The sequence below is a fragment of the Chelmon rostratus genome, chromosome 3 (genome assembly GCF_017976325.1).
Source record: "Chelmon rostratus isolate fCheRos1 chromosome 3, fCheRos1.pri, whole genome shotgun sequence".
Taxonomy (NCBI): Eukaryota; Metazoa; Chordata; class Actinopteri; order Chaetodontiformes; family Chaetodontidae; genus Chelmon; species Chelmon rostratus.
In genome coordinates this window covers 17711480-17729626 of record NC_055660.1, presented here as the reverse complement: position 1 = coordinate 17729626, position 18147 = coordinate 17711480, and the positions used below count along the sequence as shown (strand labels likewise).

The 18147-nt window shown below is 41.7% G+C and overlaps 1 protein-coding gene across 1 annotated transcript in view; it reads right to left on the bottom strand.

Moving 5' to 3' along the window:
- Positions 1–17911, bottom strand: part of tusc3 (tumor suppressor candidate 3) — a 75034-nt gene extending 57123 nt beyond the window's left edge. Inside the window, exon 1 of the mRNA XM_041933679.1 lies at positions 17791–17911. Within this exon, the coding sequence (XP_041789613.1) occupies positions 17791–17895 (105 nt within the window). The 5' untranslated portion in view covers positions 17896–17911. The remainder of the gene's footprint in view (positions 1–17790) is intronic.
- Between the last annotated feature and the right edge of the window lie 236 nt (positions 17912–18147).

Genomic DNA, 18147 nt, shown 5'->3' with positions numbered 1-18147 from the left:
TAATGCTGTGAGTGTGCCTGTGTTTATCTGTTGATGATGCTGAAGAGTTTGCAGTGATAGCAAAGCTGCTGATTTCATCGCTGTATGAGACTCGCAGTCTGAAATTACTGGCAGGGCTTCAAGCTCTAGCTGTGTCAGAGTCTGTCGGGATGAGTGAAATCTGTGAAGAGAAACTCAGCTTGGTCAGTAAAGCATTGGCTTTTACCCAATGTGTCATCAGTGACATCTGTGAAAAAGTGTCCAGATAGGTTCAGGCTGCAGTCTAATAGTGTTAGAAGCAAGGGTGGGCGATATCAAGGTATCACAAAAATAAAAGGAATAGTCCAATCAAAACTTGATTCCCCTCCTTTTCACTCTATTAATAATATAAGGCAACACATCTTAGGGAAGAAAAGATAATGAAAAATGGATGTGTTTATTGGCTCCAAATAGGGATGAAAACGTGTGTTTTGGGAGGAGGAACCTGCCCTATAATTTAAGTTAAAAAGTAAATGTAATGTGACTAATTCTCAGAGTTAGACAGTGGGTAGGATTAGACATATTAACAGCATTTATTTAGCAGAAAACCTGAAGTACATTATATAAGTACAACAGTCAGTGTACCACGGGGCATGTCTATCAAGTACATTTCCATACAGCAGCAACAGACAACAGCATAGAGCTAAGCTACCAGTTACTCTACATTAAATGAATCTTCACTACACTGAAGCTACTGGCAGAGAAATGTAGCACGCTCAGCTACAGCAACATGTCAAAAGTAGTTTACGACAAAAAGCTTTTCTTTTCCTTTTTTTCTTTTTTACTTCTTTCCAAGTTAGTGGTCTCAGTGAACAATACAACTGCCAGTCAAACACATAGACAGGCAAAAAATGTTAAGTTCAATTAATACTAATTAATCATAACACAATAGGTTGTGCTCTCTATTCTCACTGCTCCAAAACCAAGATGGCATGTCCATCCACATTTGTGTTTTGACCACAGCTACATCTCTGTTTCTCTGCATTAAGTGTTTTAAACACAAGCATGAGCATAAGCCCCTGTGAGACAAAACCACATGCACTTTAACTCCATTAAAAACCACATGGAGACATCGCTCATCCAAATACTAACAAATCTCACAAATAGACTTAAAATGCCACTTCTGCCAGCTTCTAATGTTGTGCTGACCGTCGCTGTTGCTGACACCTCAGTGACATCAAGGTACTTTCCAAAAGAGCAGGAGAGAGAGTGAGGGAGGGAGAAAGAGTTGTGCTGACCGTCGCTGTTGCTGACACCTCAGTGACATCAAGGTACTTTCCAAAAGAGCAGGAGAGAGAGTGAGGGAGGGAGAAAGAGACCAGGTCTGACACCAAATGGCATTTAGCATTTATACTGACTGCAGCTTTATGCTGAACTTCTTCAGTTCATCATGTTACAATACTGTATTGCTCTACATATGTGTGTGTGTGTGTGTGTGTGTGTGTGTGTGTGTGTGCATTTAATAACTTATTTGGGGCTATAAATAACCAGTTAGAAAGGCAAACTTCAAGTAATTTGTAATTTCTAATAAATCTCAATGCGACCAGGCAGAGGAGGATGAGCACTTTTCTAACTTTTCCATTCACACTCAGATGATTCTTTTCTCCATTAATATCAACACAGCTAAGAGGTTAGAGATCCCATCCACTTACCAACACACCACACCCTCCTTCAGCTGCATCTATAATACTGCTCCATGGTCGACAGTCTCCCAGGTTTGACTGTGTTCGGCTGAGCAAACGAGCAGAGCAAAGCAGGAGACAAGCCAGGGACTCTGGTGATTACTTGACATTCCCTGGACAAATAAATGTTTTCAAAAGGCTATGTTAACATAAATCAATAATTCATAACCAGTTCGATTATTTCTAGGTGTAGCATTACCAAACAAGGACTCACTCTGACCACATGAGCACTGTCCTCAGGTCAAACGAGGTAAGACGGAGAAAAAGAAATCTGCCTCTCTTACATCTGCCGTTACCTTCTCATGACAAGTCTTTTCAATAGTTACAAACAATAGAACAGGGCCGCCCACACGCAGAATGGCTCTGCTTGAGGTTTCTGCCTGTTAAAAGGAAGTTTTTCTTCACCACTCTCACCAAACGCTTGCTCGTGTGCAAACTGTTGGTTCTTTGTGGATTAAGAGTATGGTCCTGACCTGCTCTACATGGAAAATGTCTTGAGAAAACGTCTGTTGTGATTTGCCGCTATATACCCTATTTTCCGCACTATAAGGCGCACCGGATTATAAGGCGCACCTTCAATGAATGGCCTATTTTAAAACTTTTTTCATATATAGGGCGCACCGCTCACTCACAGATGACAGTTTATCCTGCGTAACGATGCAGGTGACGGCGCACAGCGCTGATGTGCAGACGCTGTGCGCTGAGGTTCAGGAGCAGAAATCACATTAACCACGTTTGATTAATACTTTAATTGCCAAATATTTAGCATATATTCATATTTTTTCATTGTTCAGTGAAATAGTCATTTTATTATTCAGGTTGACAGCTGACTGCACGCGCCAGTAAAAGGAAGACGGCACGCAGAGAATGGAACGCCCTTTACACTTTTACAGCTGTTACTTTGGCCACGCCCCCTGACTACGATAGCCATAATTAACCAATATTAATCCATATAAAAGGTGAGCAGATTATAAGGCGCACTGTCGGTTTTTGAGAAAATTAAAGGCTTTTAGGTGCACCTTATAGTGCTGAAAATATGGTAAATAAAATTCATTGAACAAAATGCAGCAGTCTTATGACAGCCTCTGTACCATGCAGAGAAACACGTAAGCACAAAAGCCATGTTTCCATGTGATTGTGAAGTGAATTTGGAGTGAACTTTTGAAATGTTGCAACAAAGAAAATGCAAATAAGGCACATTACCATCAACTGGTTTTAAGAAAATAGTTTCGTCAGACATTGGTGGTATACACTATGTTACACTTGGCTAAGTAGAAAAAGCAGAGGTTGTGGAAAGGGAAACAAAACCAATTTGTTTAACGGCAACCTCACATCTTATTCTTTGGCTAGCATCACTTTTTAGAAGTCCTGGAATTCCTGATTGGAATTCTGTTGCAGTTTTCCATCTAAAATTCAGTATTTCAATGGATGAGACAAGGAATAATTTAGTCCCCTCAACACACACCTGTTGCTACTACCAGCCACATTTTTCACACATTCTGAGAACATACAGAAAGAAACATGACAGAAAAACAGCTTCTTCCTCTTCCCCCTCCTCCTTCTTCTTCTCCTCCTCCTCCTTCAAGTGGAAACAGCTGATCAGCGCTGAGTTAAATGTTCACTACATCAGAACTAATTCAGAAAAGGTGTTTCCACTTTGAATGCATTAACTCCGTTTTGAAAAAAAAAAAAAAAAACACCTCAACAGAGTGTTATTTTTTTTCTAATTCTGCCATTTCCATCAACCTTTTGACTGAAGTCAATACTTCAACAGTGCATAAAAATACACTGATGGAAGCACTGCCACACACACACACACACACAAACATTAAAAGTCTGTGCAGCGTTAACAGGCTTTCTGCCAGTGAAGCAGAAAGACTAAGAGTTTAATCAGAGGGAATCATCATATATCTGTGACAGGCAACATGTGCACACACAAACACAGGCACACATACATACACACACACAGCATTAGGAAAAGCTCCACTATAAGGCTTTAAATTTAACAGCCTAGTACATAGTCAAGACTGTGCGTATGTGTGTGCATATGAGTTAAAGTGCATACTTGTGTGTTTGTGCTTGTTTCTGTGTGTAGCTGTGTGTAGCATGTGAGTTTGCGTGAGGCCTGCGAACCGTCACAGCGACACAGGTCTGTCTGGGAGGATAAGAGTGAGACGTCTTATCAGCCACAAGCCAGACAGACACACATACACTCAAACACACACACACACACACACTGGGATAATACGCCACCTCATATCAGGTATACAGCAAGGCCTGTCACTGTGGTGCATGTGGGAAGGGGGACAGCAGCAGGAAGCGAAGAAGGGAGGGAGTAGGGCCATGGACGAGCAGAGAAAGTTGAGGGATAAAGAAAGAAAAGGGAAAATGGGATGAGGAGGGAAGATAAGTGACTGAGAAGAGACAGATAAAGAGAGAGGGGGGCAAAGGAGAGAGTACTCTTATGACAACATTTCCCTGTGGATATAAGGAGTGATGAAGCAAGGTAGGGATGAGCGATCAGAGAAGTGTGTTGGACATTAACAGTTAGACAGACTGTCGGGTAACCAAAAGGTCTGACTATCTCAGCAGTAGTTGTCCTGATACAACAGCCTGACAGCGCTGAGATTTTGGCATGTTTCAGTCCAGCAGCCACACAGAAGTCAATGAGTGAATCAGTGACTGACTGGGAAACAAATGTTGTGCTCATGTCATGTGAGATGGATGGTAGAAACTAGAAAGATTCCCATGTACTTAACTCACAAAGGTCCTCGTCACTCAAGGTGGATGTACAGTTGGCCATGCGAGGGGTTAAAATACTATGCATTGACAACATAACACTACATCCATTATGTCTGGGTTTAATTACCTTGAACAACAGACTTTGGATATCCTGAGGCATCCGTGTTTGATTTTCAGGGACTTGTAGCCTTAAGTTGGGTATAGCACAGTTTTCGAAGAGAGTTCCCCTCTCCCGCTAAATACAAATGTGATACAAACTTGTTGATGTGAACGCTTTTTACAGGTCAAAAACAGGTAATTAAGGAAACGTCGACATGGAATGAATGTGGCGTAAGGTCCTAACGCACTCGCTGAATGAATAACCACAAAGTCGCTAAGAGCATGACTTCCTGACTTACTGACAACCTCACTACATGAGCAACAAGTCAACAGATGACTGAGTGAGTGATCGAAGGCGAGTTACAAAGTGGTCAACTGACAAAAAGCAACAAATGACCAGATTTTTTGTATTTGTCATGTTTATACCTGTTGATAGTGGCTAACGTGATGAGGAAATTAAATCAAATGAGGAAATCTAATCACGTAACAGTGAGGGGGTTAAAATGACCCATTGACTGAATGGTGGTTAAGTGAGTGAATGGCTGAATGAATGAGAGACTGCATAAATAACCAAGCACTTTACTGGCTACCTGGTTGAGTAAATGATTGAACTAAGCAAAAGAGAGACGCTTCACAAGCAATACCACTGAGAAATTCATGCTCCAAACAACAAGGAGACACCCTGTACTCCTCTCAAATTTACCAGAGTTGGCCCAGAAATTAGCCTCAGAAATGTCAGGAGGGAGAGTTAGGAAGAGTTAGGAGGGAGGAACAAGGGGAGGGAAGAAGAAAGCAAAGAGAACAAGGGAAGGACCCAATGGAGGGAAAAAATAGGGAACCCAGTAAAAGAAAAGAGAGAAATTATTTCATGACACCACATAATTATAGAAATGTCAAAGGGGCGCACTGAGACAGGTGGTTGAAGGAAAAAGACACAGGGGAGGTGACAGGGGAGGGGAAAGGGGTGGGTAAGGGGATGGAAAGCAGGAGATGGAAATCCTTTTGCCACTCAGAAAATTTGTTATAGAAGTGTTGGAAAGGGGAGGGGAAAAAAGGAGGAGGAGAGGGAGGAATAACAGAGGGGGAAAATGACTTGGGAACACAGGCCATCAGTCATTGGAAAAGCAGGCCTGACACTACTGCATCAATAATTCAGATGACTACGGTTAATGAGCGAGATCCAAACAAATCACCCCTGAATTCACTGGGAGAACATTGAAACATTTCACTGCGCAAAATATGGCACCATTATGGCCGCTTTTCAGCCGCAGTTTGTGCTGTATTGGCAACACACACGGAAAAGTGGGTTGGATAGAATATTCATCACTCGTGAACCCTTGAAATATTCACATTTATTTTCATGAGAAAAGGGGGACAGAGAGAATCAACAGAGACTGAGCACTGTGCGCATGCATGAAAGTTTAAGACCAAAGGAAAATATGCATTTGGCAGAAATAAACAAAGACTGTGATGAAGTAGATGGAAAAGAAAGAAAGAAAGAGGAGAGAATATGTCATCGCACCGATGGTGGAAACAGCTGGAGCACAGCAGACGTATAGAAATGTAAAGACAAACACAGACAGTGCTATTTGGCACCACTAAGCCTAGATCAAACCCAGTGTGGTGTCTGGCATTGGACAGATGACTGTAACTAACACACACCCACACCAACAAACACGCGGCAAACAACTTCCTACCTCCCAACAGCACCTACACAGCATGGGACAGTAATGAAACTACAGCCCATGTCCTCCACACAGCATGATAACACGCACTCATTTATACTGTGTGCTTGTTGAATAGGAAGTTGAGAGCTGGCGACACGTGGAAGCTATACGACACTAAAAGTAAAGCAGACCGTTTGGTGACCATATAATTGGTAAAACTGTTTGAGCAATAACTATACAATAATAACAATTAATTATTATAATTAATAAATCATACTATGTTAGCTCCAGTCTCAGAGGATCAGTCTAAACACAAACATGACACAGTCCCTGGGCATTAGACAACTAGTCAATTTAACCACAAGAAAGAGGATGACTATTTTATTAATGTACACATTTAAATTAGAGGATAATGTGTTCATAATGCATGGCAGGGTTTCCATTATCTGGAAATTACTGGGGTTTTTTTAACGTTGAACATCAAGTAATCATGTCAGGTGAAGAACAATTCCTGAGTTAGATGTGAAAATATTCTGGTCCTACACGCTGTTTCCCCTTCTGCTCCTCTCATGTCTGCCCTCTCTCGCTCCTCTCTCACTCCTTTCCCAATTTGGTGAATTAAGGGTTAAGTTCGACCAAACCAGAGTTGGTGGTGATTGTTGGAACAGTGAAAGAGACCAACCCTGAAGGCTTTTGGTGAGTTTTATTTTGTTTCTGTCAAGTTCGAATGAAGTGTGTTTTATGATGATCAAATTCATGCTTCTGTAAACAGAATCTGGCTGCTTGGCGAGAGCGATACAGCAGCTGTTTCTAGTTAAACAAAAATGATCTTACTCAAGCAAAAAAGGATAATTTCCATAATGGAATTTCCATAATGACGCTTACGACAACAATCTGAGCCTGTCAGTGGCAAAAACACTTTTAGTACAGACAAAAACATGGGAAATGGGGTCCATAAACACAGGTAATATTTGACCGAAAATTTCTCCAGTTTGCCTGGGACATCAAAATCTTCAAGGACATGGGGACCGGCATGTGGACTGACACCGAAACCCTGATCAAATTTTTCTGTGGCATTTAAAATCTGATGCAGTTGTTGAAGAATGTGACAGTACAATATACACAATATTTTTCAGACAATGCATGGAAATTAGTCGTTAGGAACATTCCTAGTGAAGCAACCATCATCTTCCTGATTCACTGTGTGTGTGCTTGCTTAGATGGGCCAAGTAGCACTGTCAGTCATGTTTTTGGATTTCTCCAGTGCATAAAATACCATCCAGCCTGCCCTACTTGGGAGCTAGCGGACAGCATGCAGGTAAACCCTCCTCCGGTGTCCTGGATTGTGGACTATCTGACTGGTTGGTCACGGTATGCGTGACTGCGGGGCTGCGTGTCTGACACTGTCCAGTCACGTTTTCTGTTCAGCCTTTACACCTCGGATTTTAGATACAACTCCAAGTCCTGCCACCTGAAAAACTAACTACAACTATGGGCTGTGTCAGTGGGGGAAGGGAGGCTGGGTAAAATATAGCATAGTGGACTCCTTCATTGAGTGACGTGGGCTGAACCACCTGTTTGTTAACACAGGTAAGACAAAGGAGATGGTGATGGAAAGTAGATGGAAAACACCCAATACACCATCCAGCAGGGGGTGAACGTGGACATTGTGCCGGACCGCAAGTACACCTGGACAAAAAGCTGGACTGGGCTGAGAACGTGGAGAAGGAGGGCCAAAGCTGACTCTTCTCTCTGTGGAGGCTCCCATCATTCAATGTCTGCAGTACCATGCTGAGGATACCAGTCTGTGGTAGCCAGTGCAATTTCCTTTACGGCCGTGTGCTGAGGCAGCAGGGTGAGGGCAGTGGACGGCAATAGAATCAAAAGCTCATCAGGAAGACTCTGTCTAGGCAATGGAGCTTGATTCTTTGGTGGTGGTGTCAGAGAGAAACTGCAGAGCATCATGGACAATGATTCTCACTCTCTCCATGATGCGCTGTAGACTGTTATCACCATGGTGCACCACAGAAGGGCAACAGGAAATCCTTTCTTCCTGTGGCAATCAAACCTTACAACTCATCTACCTCATAACAAGCGATCGACAGCTGAGTCATAAGGTGCTGAGGTGGCTCAAGCCTCTATTTCAGCTCTGTTCTGATCTGTTCTCTCTCCAGATTACTGTCCCTCCATGGACTACAATCATTACAACACTGTGATTAATGGGATGTGTGAAATTATGGGACATTACATGCTATATCATGAACTTAATCATGAACATTTAACCATGCACAATGACCTTCACTTAAGATTGGAAATTGTACATACATAGATATGCCACTTCTCATGTGTACCTTTGGTCCTTACCATAACCTGTTTATGTTTTTTGGCCATTGTGTATATTTGGGATTCGCATCTTATTGTTATATTTGCACTCTTTCTACTTTGTACTGCAAATGCTACACAACAATATCTAATATTCTTATATGATTTATTTTCTAATGTTAAAGCTCAAATATTACTACACACTAAAAACAATAAGTATATTTGCCTGTGGTATTATTTTCAAATTTTAGAGTCATTGGTGTTAACTTACTTAATGAAAATCCATCCGACAGACAGTATTCCTACGATGTCAAAGCAGCATCTGTTAAAATAGGCCTCCCCAAGAACAAGAGGCCAGGGACAAATGTGTGACAAGACCCTAAAGCTGCTCTATTCTGGTTTTCTTAACTGCAAGATTCCTAGGTTTAATGGCATTTTAGCACTAAAACCAGCTACCAAGTGTTCAGAAAGTTGAGAGTAGGTGAAAGAGTCTTACGACTGATCCACAAACTGCACAGGGCCTACTGAAAGTACTGGCCTCATTATTAATGACGTGGCATCCCTATGTCCTAGTTATCTAGTATGCATACAACGTAGGTGTGACATCCCAGGTTCATTTGCTGCTGGGGACCTTTGTTACTCCACTTAATGTGTCCCATGGTTAGATATTTGCAGTTTCTCAAACATCATTACATTTGTGAACTTCACAGCGTTGAGCAATACTAATTAAGAGAGCTTCAATCCTACCCCTTCATTTTGGTTTTTTTTCCCCCCTTTGGCTGAATGTAACACAACATGTACATCTAAACATGTAAAAAACAAGAGAATTCGTGTGGAAAAAGCGGCATTTTCTCACACAGTAACTGCCCGCACAATAAAATCCATGGCTTGAAAGACAGAGCTCAGACTGCGTAAAGAGCGAGCTATGTTTTCTTCTCAGATGAACAGGTCAGACAGAAAACCAAGAGTCAATAGTGCTTACACAGTGTTTAGCTTCATATGCCCCAATCTAAACTCAGCAAGTGGCTTGGGCTATGCCCTGAAGGGCCTACCCAGTAGTTTACTGCACCTCTGTGTGCAGAGGTAGCAGGCTCTTATTATTCCGATCCACTTATTAGACTGGTCCCTGGGTGCGGTGGCAACCCCACTACTTTGCAATCTCTATCTCTCTGTAGATATATAACTCTCTAGATATATAATTCTCCTTTCCTAAGACTCGCTGTCCTCGACTTTTTTCTCTCTTTGCCTCCCCTGACTCCGTGTGCCTAGGTATAGGAAGTGCTTACATTGGTTCTTTCTTTGTGCTGTCGTCAGCCTTAAGACAGAAACACAACACAGCTAGATATAATATCTAGCAGAGCTGGGGTGATGAACGAGGGAGTATTGAAGGGATATAAATATTCTTTCTCTCTCCATGACTATTTCTTCCACTCCCTGAGGGGCATACAGCACGATTTAAGAAGGCAGGGGTCCACCTCTGCTGCCCTGACTTCTATTTATTTTATTTCTTTCTTCCCGACCGTCTGTCACAATCTTGGTGCTTAACTTTCTCCTTAACATCTCCCTTTCTCTATCAGACTCCATTTTATCCTTATCTTCCACCCACCCACATCTATCCTGATTAGCACGAAAGAAAGGAAAAGAAAAAGAAGGAAAAGGAAACTTTCCTGTCCCTTTCTTACACATTAAACTTCCTAGGGCATAAATAACAGTGGCCAAAAACTGCCACTATCAGTGTTCTGGAGTCTGGCTCTGACAGTAATACCATTTTCCATCGGCATGATACAGCACACTTTTGCTGCAAAGTGTTGTGCTGCACTGTGTCCATCTGAAATTTCACTGCAAACTCACGAAGCAAGATTACCAAGATGACCCACTCTGCCCTCGAAGCAGAGTGTGACGGTGCCCATCCTTACCTGAACTTTATTGTCGGTCAAATTATTTGCCAAAGATGTGATTTCATGCAGACTAGAAGAGATACTTAAAAGACTTAAACTGGATTTAGATTTAATGCTGGGGTTAAGGGAGTCCCACCGTACATAACTATGATGTAAATTTGGATTTATAGTTTAGCCTTTGCTTTCATCCCTTGATAAACAGGTCTTATATCTGATCAGGCCGTATCAAACTTTAATTATGTGCAGTAAGGGTTTGCATCATTTCATTCACCTTCTGATACGAGCGACTGTGGGACTATAACATGCAGCCACCACATTAAGTTGTTTCATTCATGTCCTGTGTTACATTTATGAGGAGGCGCCAGTCACCTGAGGTGTAGCCTATAGATTAGCTTCTGAGCCTACACATACTGTCACTGTAAGTACTGTATAACCCCTGAACGCAGAAATATAAAACTAGCTTTACTTTGCTTGTCCTGGGTCACATGTGTGGCTGTTACTGGGGGTTTTGTTCTATTCTACATTTCTGATCTTGCCAGAAAGACGCGTCAGTGTTTTTGATCCACCCCCCTTCCAACCTGGCTCGACCTGCTCTGCGCAGCTTGACGCGCCGTCCATCAAAAATAGACTTGATGCATATTTTCTGGTGAGTAGAGAGGATAACCGCTTCTGGGACGCTTCTGAAACACGCCATGGCGCACCCAGTGGAATTGTGTGCATTGTGTAGAATGGCAGCGATCAGCTGGAATTCAGGGGTCAAAGCTGTAATGAAATCCATTGCTTCCTAATGCAAATGAATAAGTTTTTACTGCTCTTCTGCATAAACTTATGGTGGTGCCTCTTTACTTCATATATTTGTGAGATTTATTAAGATTCCCAGCAGTGCTTTAGTCTTATTTGATTTTGGTGCATAACAAAGAAATTGTGAATCAACATTATGGAGTCAATTTATATTACACAAATAAAAAGGGCTTCATAAAAGCAATTGTAACCTCTAAATCACTTAGCTTTTACTGTGAAGCACATGCTGACAATGTTAAATTAGCCACCAAGGGCTAACTCCTTGCTTGATAGAAGCTGGTATTCAATTCTGTTCCAAAAAAGAGTAGATAATGGGAGTAGATAAAAACACAATTAGGCTCCTATCTGTTAGATGATCACTAACAATACAAAATAAGTCAAGAGCAGCATTCCTACATTATATCCAAACTGAACCTTAAGCCTGATATTTGTCTCTCAGTCTCTCTGACCCCCTCGCTCTCTCTCTACACTGCAGGGGTCGACTGGACAGACTAAAAATGCATTTAGTGTAGCTGTGAAATACAGCCGTGATCTAGTCTGCCATGCAGCTGTAGGACAGCGAATGAGACATACTTTGAATACAGATTAAAGATTTAAATATCGATAATAAGGATTTGAATGTTTGAATGTTTAAGAGCAGACTTAATTAAGTTTACTTTAGGTCCGACCCATCGCTACAGTTTAGAGTCTGATGGCCAAGGAAAGACGACTGGCAGTGAGGGGGAGCAGAAGTTAGTGAGATGAATACAAAATGCTGCTTCACCATTTTGTCCATTTCCAGCTAAATAAGATCTTCCTCCGCCTCCTCCACCTCCTCTGCCATGGCCCCAGGCAGGCAACTGGGAAAGAACATTTCTCAGATTATAACCCCTCAATATCTCTCCTGTGGCTCATTGGAAGTGTGTCTGTCTGTCTCTCTCTCTCTCTCTCTCTGTGTGTGTGTGTGTGTGTGTGTGTGTGTGTGTATGTGTGTGTGTGTGTGTGTGTGTGTGTGTGTGTGTGTGTGTGTGTGTGTGTGCTTGTCAAAGTATATGTGGTTAGCTCCTGTCTGCTACCTGGTACAGAGTCACACTCAGATCTTTCGTAAAGGATGGACCAAATTTAAATATTGTTGGACAATATATTGAACTCAGCGGAGGGTTAAAGAGAGCAATGTCAATGGCAGAGAAGCAAACTAATAATAGCTGGATGCCTGATTGAGAAATGCTCTTTCTGTCATTCATTAGATAATGTGGAGCTGTCCTTGAGCTGGTCAGTGCCTAACAGCAGACTGTGGCTATAATGGGCAGCTCCCTGGTGTAATTTTGTGAATGTGAAACAAGGCCTTGCTGAAAATAAGCACTGATGTCAGCAGACTCTCCCTGGGTAAAAAAAAGTTTAAAATGGCAGTTTAAGACAGTATTCATTAAGAAGTGCAAAATTTAAGTTTCAAACCTCTAATCACAGCTGCTCTAATTTGGTTTTCTTCATCCACAGACTACTGTAAGCTTTTCCTTAAAAGCTTTGATATCCTCAAAAATTAATAAGAGACTGAGATATTATCAAAACGATAGATCTTGCACTAAGAAATTGACTAAAAGTACTATCTAAGGTTTGTAAAGTCTTTATTACAAAGACTTACAAAATAATGCTGCATTTGACTTTGAAAATATAAAGGCAATTACCTGCATCAACTTCCCTCAGCTTGTTGTTTTTAAATGGCAAGACATGACTGCATATAGATGTTACATCTTCATAAATAAAGTGATTGTGGCTTTACATCAGGGGTGGGGAATCGCATATGGCCCGAGGGACCATTTGATCCAGGCTGGGAGGCAATTCATTAAGACAAAAAAAGCTATTACTGTTTTTTTTAGTGATAAAGAAAATAACATAAAATAGTAGAGTATCATGTTCTTCAAAAGGGTCCCTAAACACAACATATGCATAGTGTTGATGCTGTGTCGATGCATCATGGCACCTGTCAACAAAACAAAAGTAGATACAAAGTGTCACCTTTTCCAAGAGAAATGGACAAACAATTTTTATTATCGTTGAAGTGAAGGCAAGCCAGTGTTCAGTTTGTAGGGATGCTAATCTTGAGTATCACGACAGCTCGAAACATGTTAAACTGGATGAGCTACAAGGACAAATGAGCTTGGATAGCCTAACAAGCAGCCCAACAAGCTGCTTTCACAAGTCCACATTCCAACACAATGTTATGCAGGCAGGTTTAGTTGTAAGAAAGCTAATAGAAGAAGCTAAGAAGCTGAAACCTCATTCAGAGGGAGAATTTTTGAGGCAGTGCCTGCCAACATACAACACAAAATCTCTTTTCAAAACTGACTCTTGCAAAGACTCAACTCCACTTAAGACTGACTGACCCATTCCTGGCAAACCAGCTGCAAGTCGCATCATCATCATCATCATCATCATCACTGCTGTCTGACATCAGACGCCTCACCAAAGAGAAGCTGTTGCAGTCATCGCAGATTTTAGTGTTATATATGCGTTCAATAAGTAGGACCAGGTGCAGTGATACAATTCCTGCCCCACATGAGTTAACATGTTGACATTACAAGAAGGGAGAAATACAGTGCATCTGGAAGGTATTCACAGCACTTCACTTTTTCCACATTTGGTTATATTACAGCCTTATTCCAAAATGGATTTTTTTTTCCTCAAAATTCTAAACACAACACCCCGTAATGACAATGTGAAAAAAGTATGCAAATGTATGTAACAATAAAAATATAAGAAATCATATGTACATTAGTATTCACAGCCTTTGCCATGAAGCTCAGAATTGGGCTCAGGTGCTTCCTGTTCCCACTGATCATCCTTAAGATGTTCCTACTGTTTAATTTGGGTCCACCTGTGGTAAATTTAGTTGATTGGACATGATTTGGAAAGGCACACACCTGTATATATATGGTCCCACACTTGACAGCACATGTCAGAGCACAAACCAAGCATGAAGTCAAAGGAATTGTCTGTAGGCACAAATCTCCATCATATGTAAATGGGAGAAATTCGGAACCACCAAGACTCTTCCTAGAGCTGGCTGGCCGTCTAAACTGAGCGATAGGGGGAGAAGGGCCCTAGTCAGGGAGGTGACCAAGAACTCCATGGTCACTCTGTCAGAGCGACAGCGTTCCCCTGTGGAGAGAGGAGAACCTTCCAGAAGGACAACCATCTCTGTAGCAATCCACCAATCAGGCCTGTATAGTAGAGTGGCCAGATGGAAGCCACTCCTGAGTAAAAAGCACATGGCAGTCCGCCTGGAGTTTGCCAAAATGCACCTGAAGGACTCTCAGACCATGAGAAACAAAATTTTCTGGTCTTATGAGACAAAGATTGCCATGAATGTCAGGTGTCATGTTTGGAGGAAACCAGGCACCACTCATCAGCAGGCCAATACCATCCCTACAGTGAAGCATGATGGTGGCAGCATCATGGTGTGGGGGTGTTTTTTAGTGGCAGGAACTGAGAGACAAGACAGGATAGAGGGAAAGATGAATGCAGGATTTACAGAGACATCCTGGATGAAAACCTGCTCCAGAGCGCGCTTGACCTCAGACTGGGGTCAGGGTTCATCTTTTAGCAGGACAACGACCGGAAGCACACAGCCAAGATATCAAAGGAGTGGCTTCAGGACAACTCTGTGAATGTCCTTGAGTGGCCCAGCCAGCGCCCAAACGATCTCTGGAGAGATCTGAAAATGGCTGTGCAGGGACGCCTTCCATCCAACCTGATCGAGCCTGAGGCCCAAATATAGGTGCGCCAAGCTTGTGGCATTATATTCAAAAAAGTCTTGGAGCTGTAATTGCTGCCAAAGATGCATCAACAAAGTATTGAGCAAAGGCTGTGAATACTTATGTGCATGTGATTTCTTAGCTTTATTTTATTTTTTATAAATTTGCTAACATTTCAAAACCACTTTTTTCACGTTGTCATAATGGGGTGTTGTGTGAAGAATTTTGAGAGAAAAAAATGAATTTATTCCATTTTGGAATAAAGCTGTAACATAACAAAATGTGGGGAAAATGAAGCACTGTGAATACTTTCCAGATGCACTGCATGGGCTCATTTTTGTATATCTTCACTCCATTTGTGGTGACACATTCATTACACGTACACTTTGCAAGCCATCAACATTACTGAGAGAAAAAATGAAGTGTTTTCAAAGAGCTGGAGAGCAAATATGTCACTCTCAATTATTCATTCACTCTCTCTCCCTCATTCAAATGCTCTTTCGTCGGTGGTTAATCTGTCCATTTATTCATCATTTTATCCTTCCACTTTATCAGTGCCTTCCTCATCCATTTGTTGACACGTTCATTTTTTTCATGAATTCAAATATTTGTTCACCTGTCATGCATGTGTACATTCATTCCTTCATTCATTCATTCTGAAATTTGACCACTCTGTCAATTTTCTATTCATATGTTCAGTCAGCTGAAAAGATAAAGTGCAGACGAGGTGCAGTTACAATAGCACTGTGACTTCTACTTGGCCCATAACAAGATATTAAACCAAGCTAAGGCTGCCCACTAAATGTTGATGATTTGAGCCCTGGAGCTGAACCCTGTGTTGACAGTTGAAGCATCAGACTTTTTTTTCTTTCACTAAATCACTACAAAGGACAATGCAACCCAGTATTGTCTCAAAATAATCCAAAATAAAAAGACAGCACAGTAGAGCAATGCTCCAGTACAGTATCCTTTGTTGCTCTCCGCTCTCAAATACTGAATGTTAGCTCAGTATGTCACCGAGTTCTGCTGATGATAAGATAAGATAAGATAAGATAAGATAAGATAAGATAAGATAAGATAACTACTCCTTAACCAGACCGGCCACTGGCAGAGCTCCCTGTACTGCCATCTAATGTGATTGCCACTTCAGCTAATGCCATATTCAGACAGACAAGCCCTGCCTGTGGGTGTGCTAACTCAGAGGGTGCAAAACAATGCAGGGTCATCCTGCAAAAAGTTTAGCCAGAAGCTGCATTGGACACTGGACACAATCAAATACATTTAATAGTTATCTACTCTGTAATGTGAACACTGTACTTCTATTGTCAGAAATAAAATAATTTCCACCATGATAACTTTGTAGAGTTGTAAATTCCTGGTATAACAAAGCACTGTGCAGTTTTTTTTTTTTTTTTTGTGCCTGATAAGCCTTTAAATGCATTAATCTGTTACTACAACTGGACTTACCATTATTTCATTGTCTCACCATTAACAAAGCCTCAGGCCCTCACCCATGTAGTTTTATTGCAGGGCTGTTTTCAATCTGAATCCCTGCGAACAGTGCTGTCACAAGCCATGCAGGGGTGGTTCCCCACAGCGTTACCAAACTATAATGAGGATGCACACTTTGTATTTTACTAACGATGCCCATGTTACTTCTTGGTAGTGAAGGCCCTAAAACATGAGTCACACAGATAAACGTGAGACTTGAAATGCAAGTTTTTCAGTGTGAGACAACTGCTCTGCAGGTGAGCTGGTCTGTAGCATAATTGGAAAGGGGCCATGAATCACTTAGTTTGACAAACTAATCTCAAACTCTACGTGATGGTTGAAAGCTCCAGAAAAAATATGTGGATGTCGAGTTAAGATTGCTTCATCAAACTGATGATCAAACTGCTATTCCCAAGGTCAAAAATTACCTTGTTAATATCTGCTACAGATGCTATACATACACACACACACACACACACACACACACACTTGAGTCGATTCACCTCAAAGCAGGTAAACAGACACAGTACACACCTCAAAGCAGGTAAACAGACACAGTATGTTAGCAAACAGCCCTTTCAGCCCAGTGACAAATGACAAATCGAGCAAGCCAGCCACAAGAGCTTCCTGCTCACTTCCGTTTAAACTGAAATACACCTGCTGTCACTTCAATGCGGTAACTACATGGCAGGCTTGTACACTAAACCAACACTAGTTAAAGGCTGTCCCTGTGCACTACAACAACCTAATGCAGCTAGCATTTAGACATTTCTTTTAATTACTATTCGCTAGGATCGTCAAACGTCACGGTTAAGCTGCCGAGAAGTAAAACACAGCACGTCCTGCACGTACGACTTTCAAAATAAAAAGCCTAACGTAATGGCGACATTGCAGCAATGTCTTAAGAGTAATGGAGCTAATCTCAAAGTATTGAAACGGCGTCAATGTAAACACAGAGGATATATTAATAGTGCTCCGCGACCAAATCGATTTTCAACCGAATACTGTAAACTACATATTAGCTATCTTAGCTACATTAGCTGGCTATGCCTACTCGTATACGTACGCTTATCACATTACGCAGATAACAAGTAAAACTTAATCCCAAAGCAAAGAGTCAACGACAAAAAGTAAAAAATGCCAATATGTAAGAAGTGTCTCTTCCAATTATTGTTCCCCAAAGACAACATAACCAGCCCCGACGACATACTTCCTGTCTATTCGGACTGAACGTCACCAACTTGACGCACACCGGCAGATTCAATTTGCACACTCCTTTCATTAAACAACAAAACAATATTGGCTGAAATATACACCCAGGTGGGTTAAGCGTTACCTCCTTCTTTTTTTGTCCTCCCCCGGGCGGCAAACATAGCAGCAGGAGTAAGAAAACAGACAGGACAGGCAGTGTAGCGAAGGATTTAGCCCAAACAGACGCCATTGCGAAAGGATGCTCTGACTGCGAGACACGTCTCCGCCAAGGGATTGGATTCTGCGTCGACCAATCAACGGGAAGAGGTTTTAAGGCGCGGTAGCCTCTGGGCTTTGTAGTTTTTTAGACTGACAGACTCTGACCAGCAAACCTCTGTATATTCGCATCTAGATGTAATATTTTTGGGGGAAGACATCTGTTGGGAGTTGCTGAAGCCATTGTAATTATAGCCTGGTCTTTACCAATAGATTTTTTTATTGT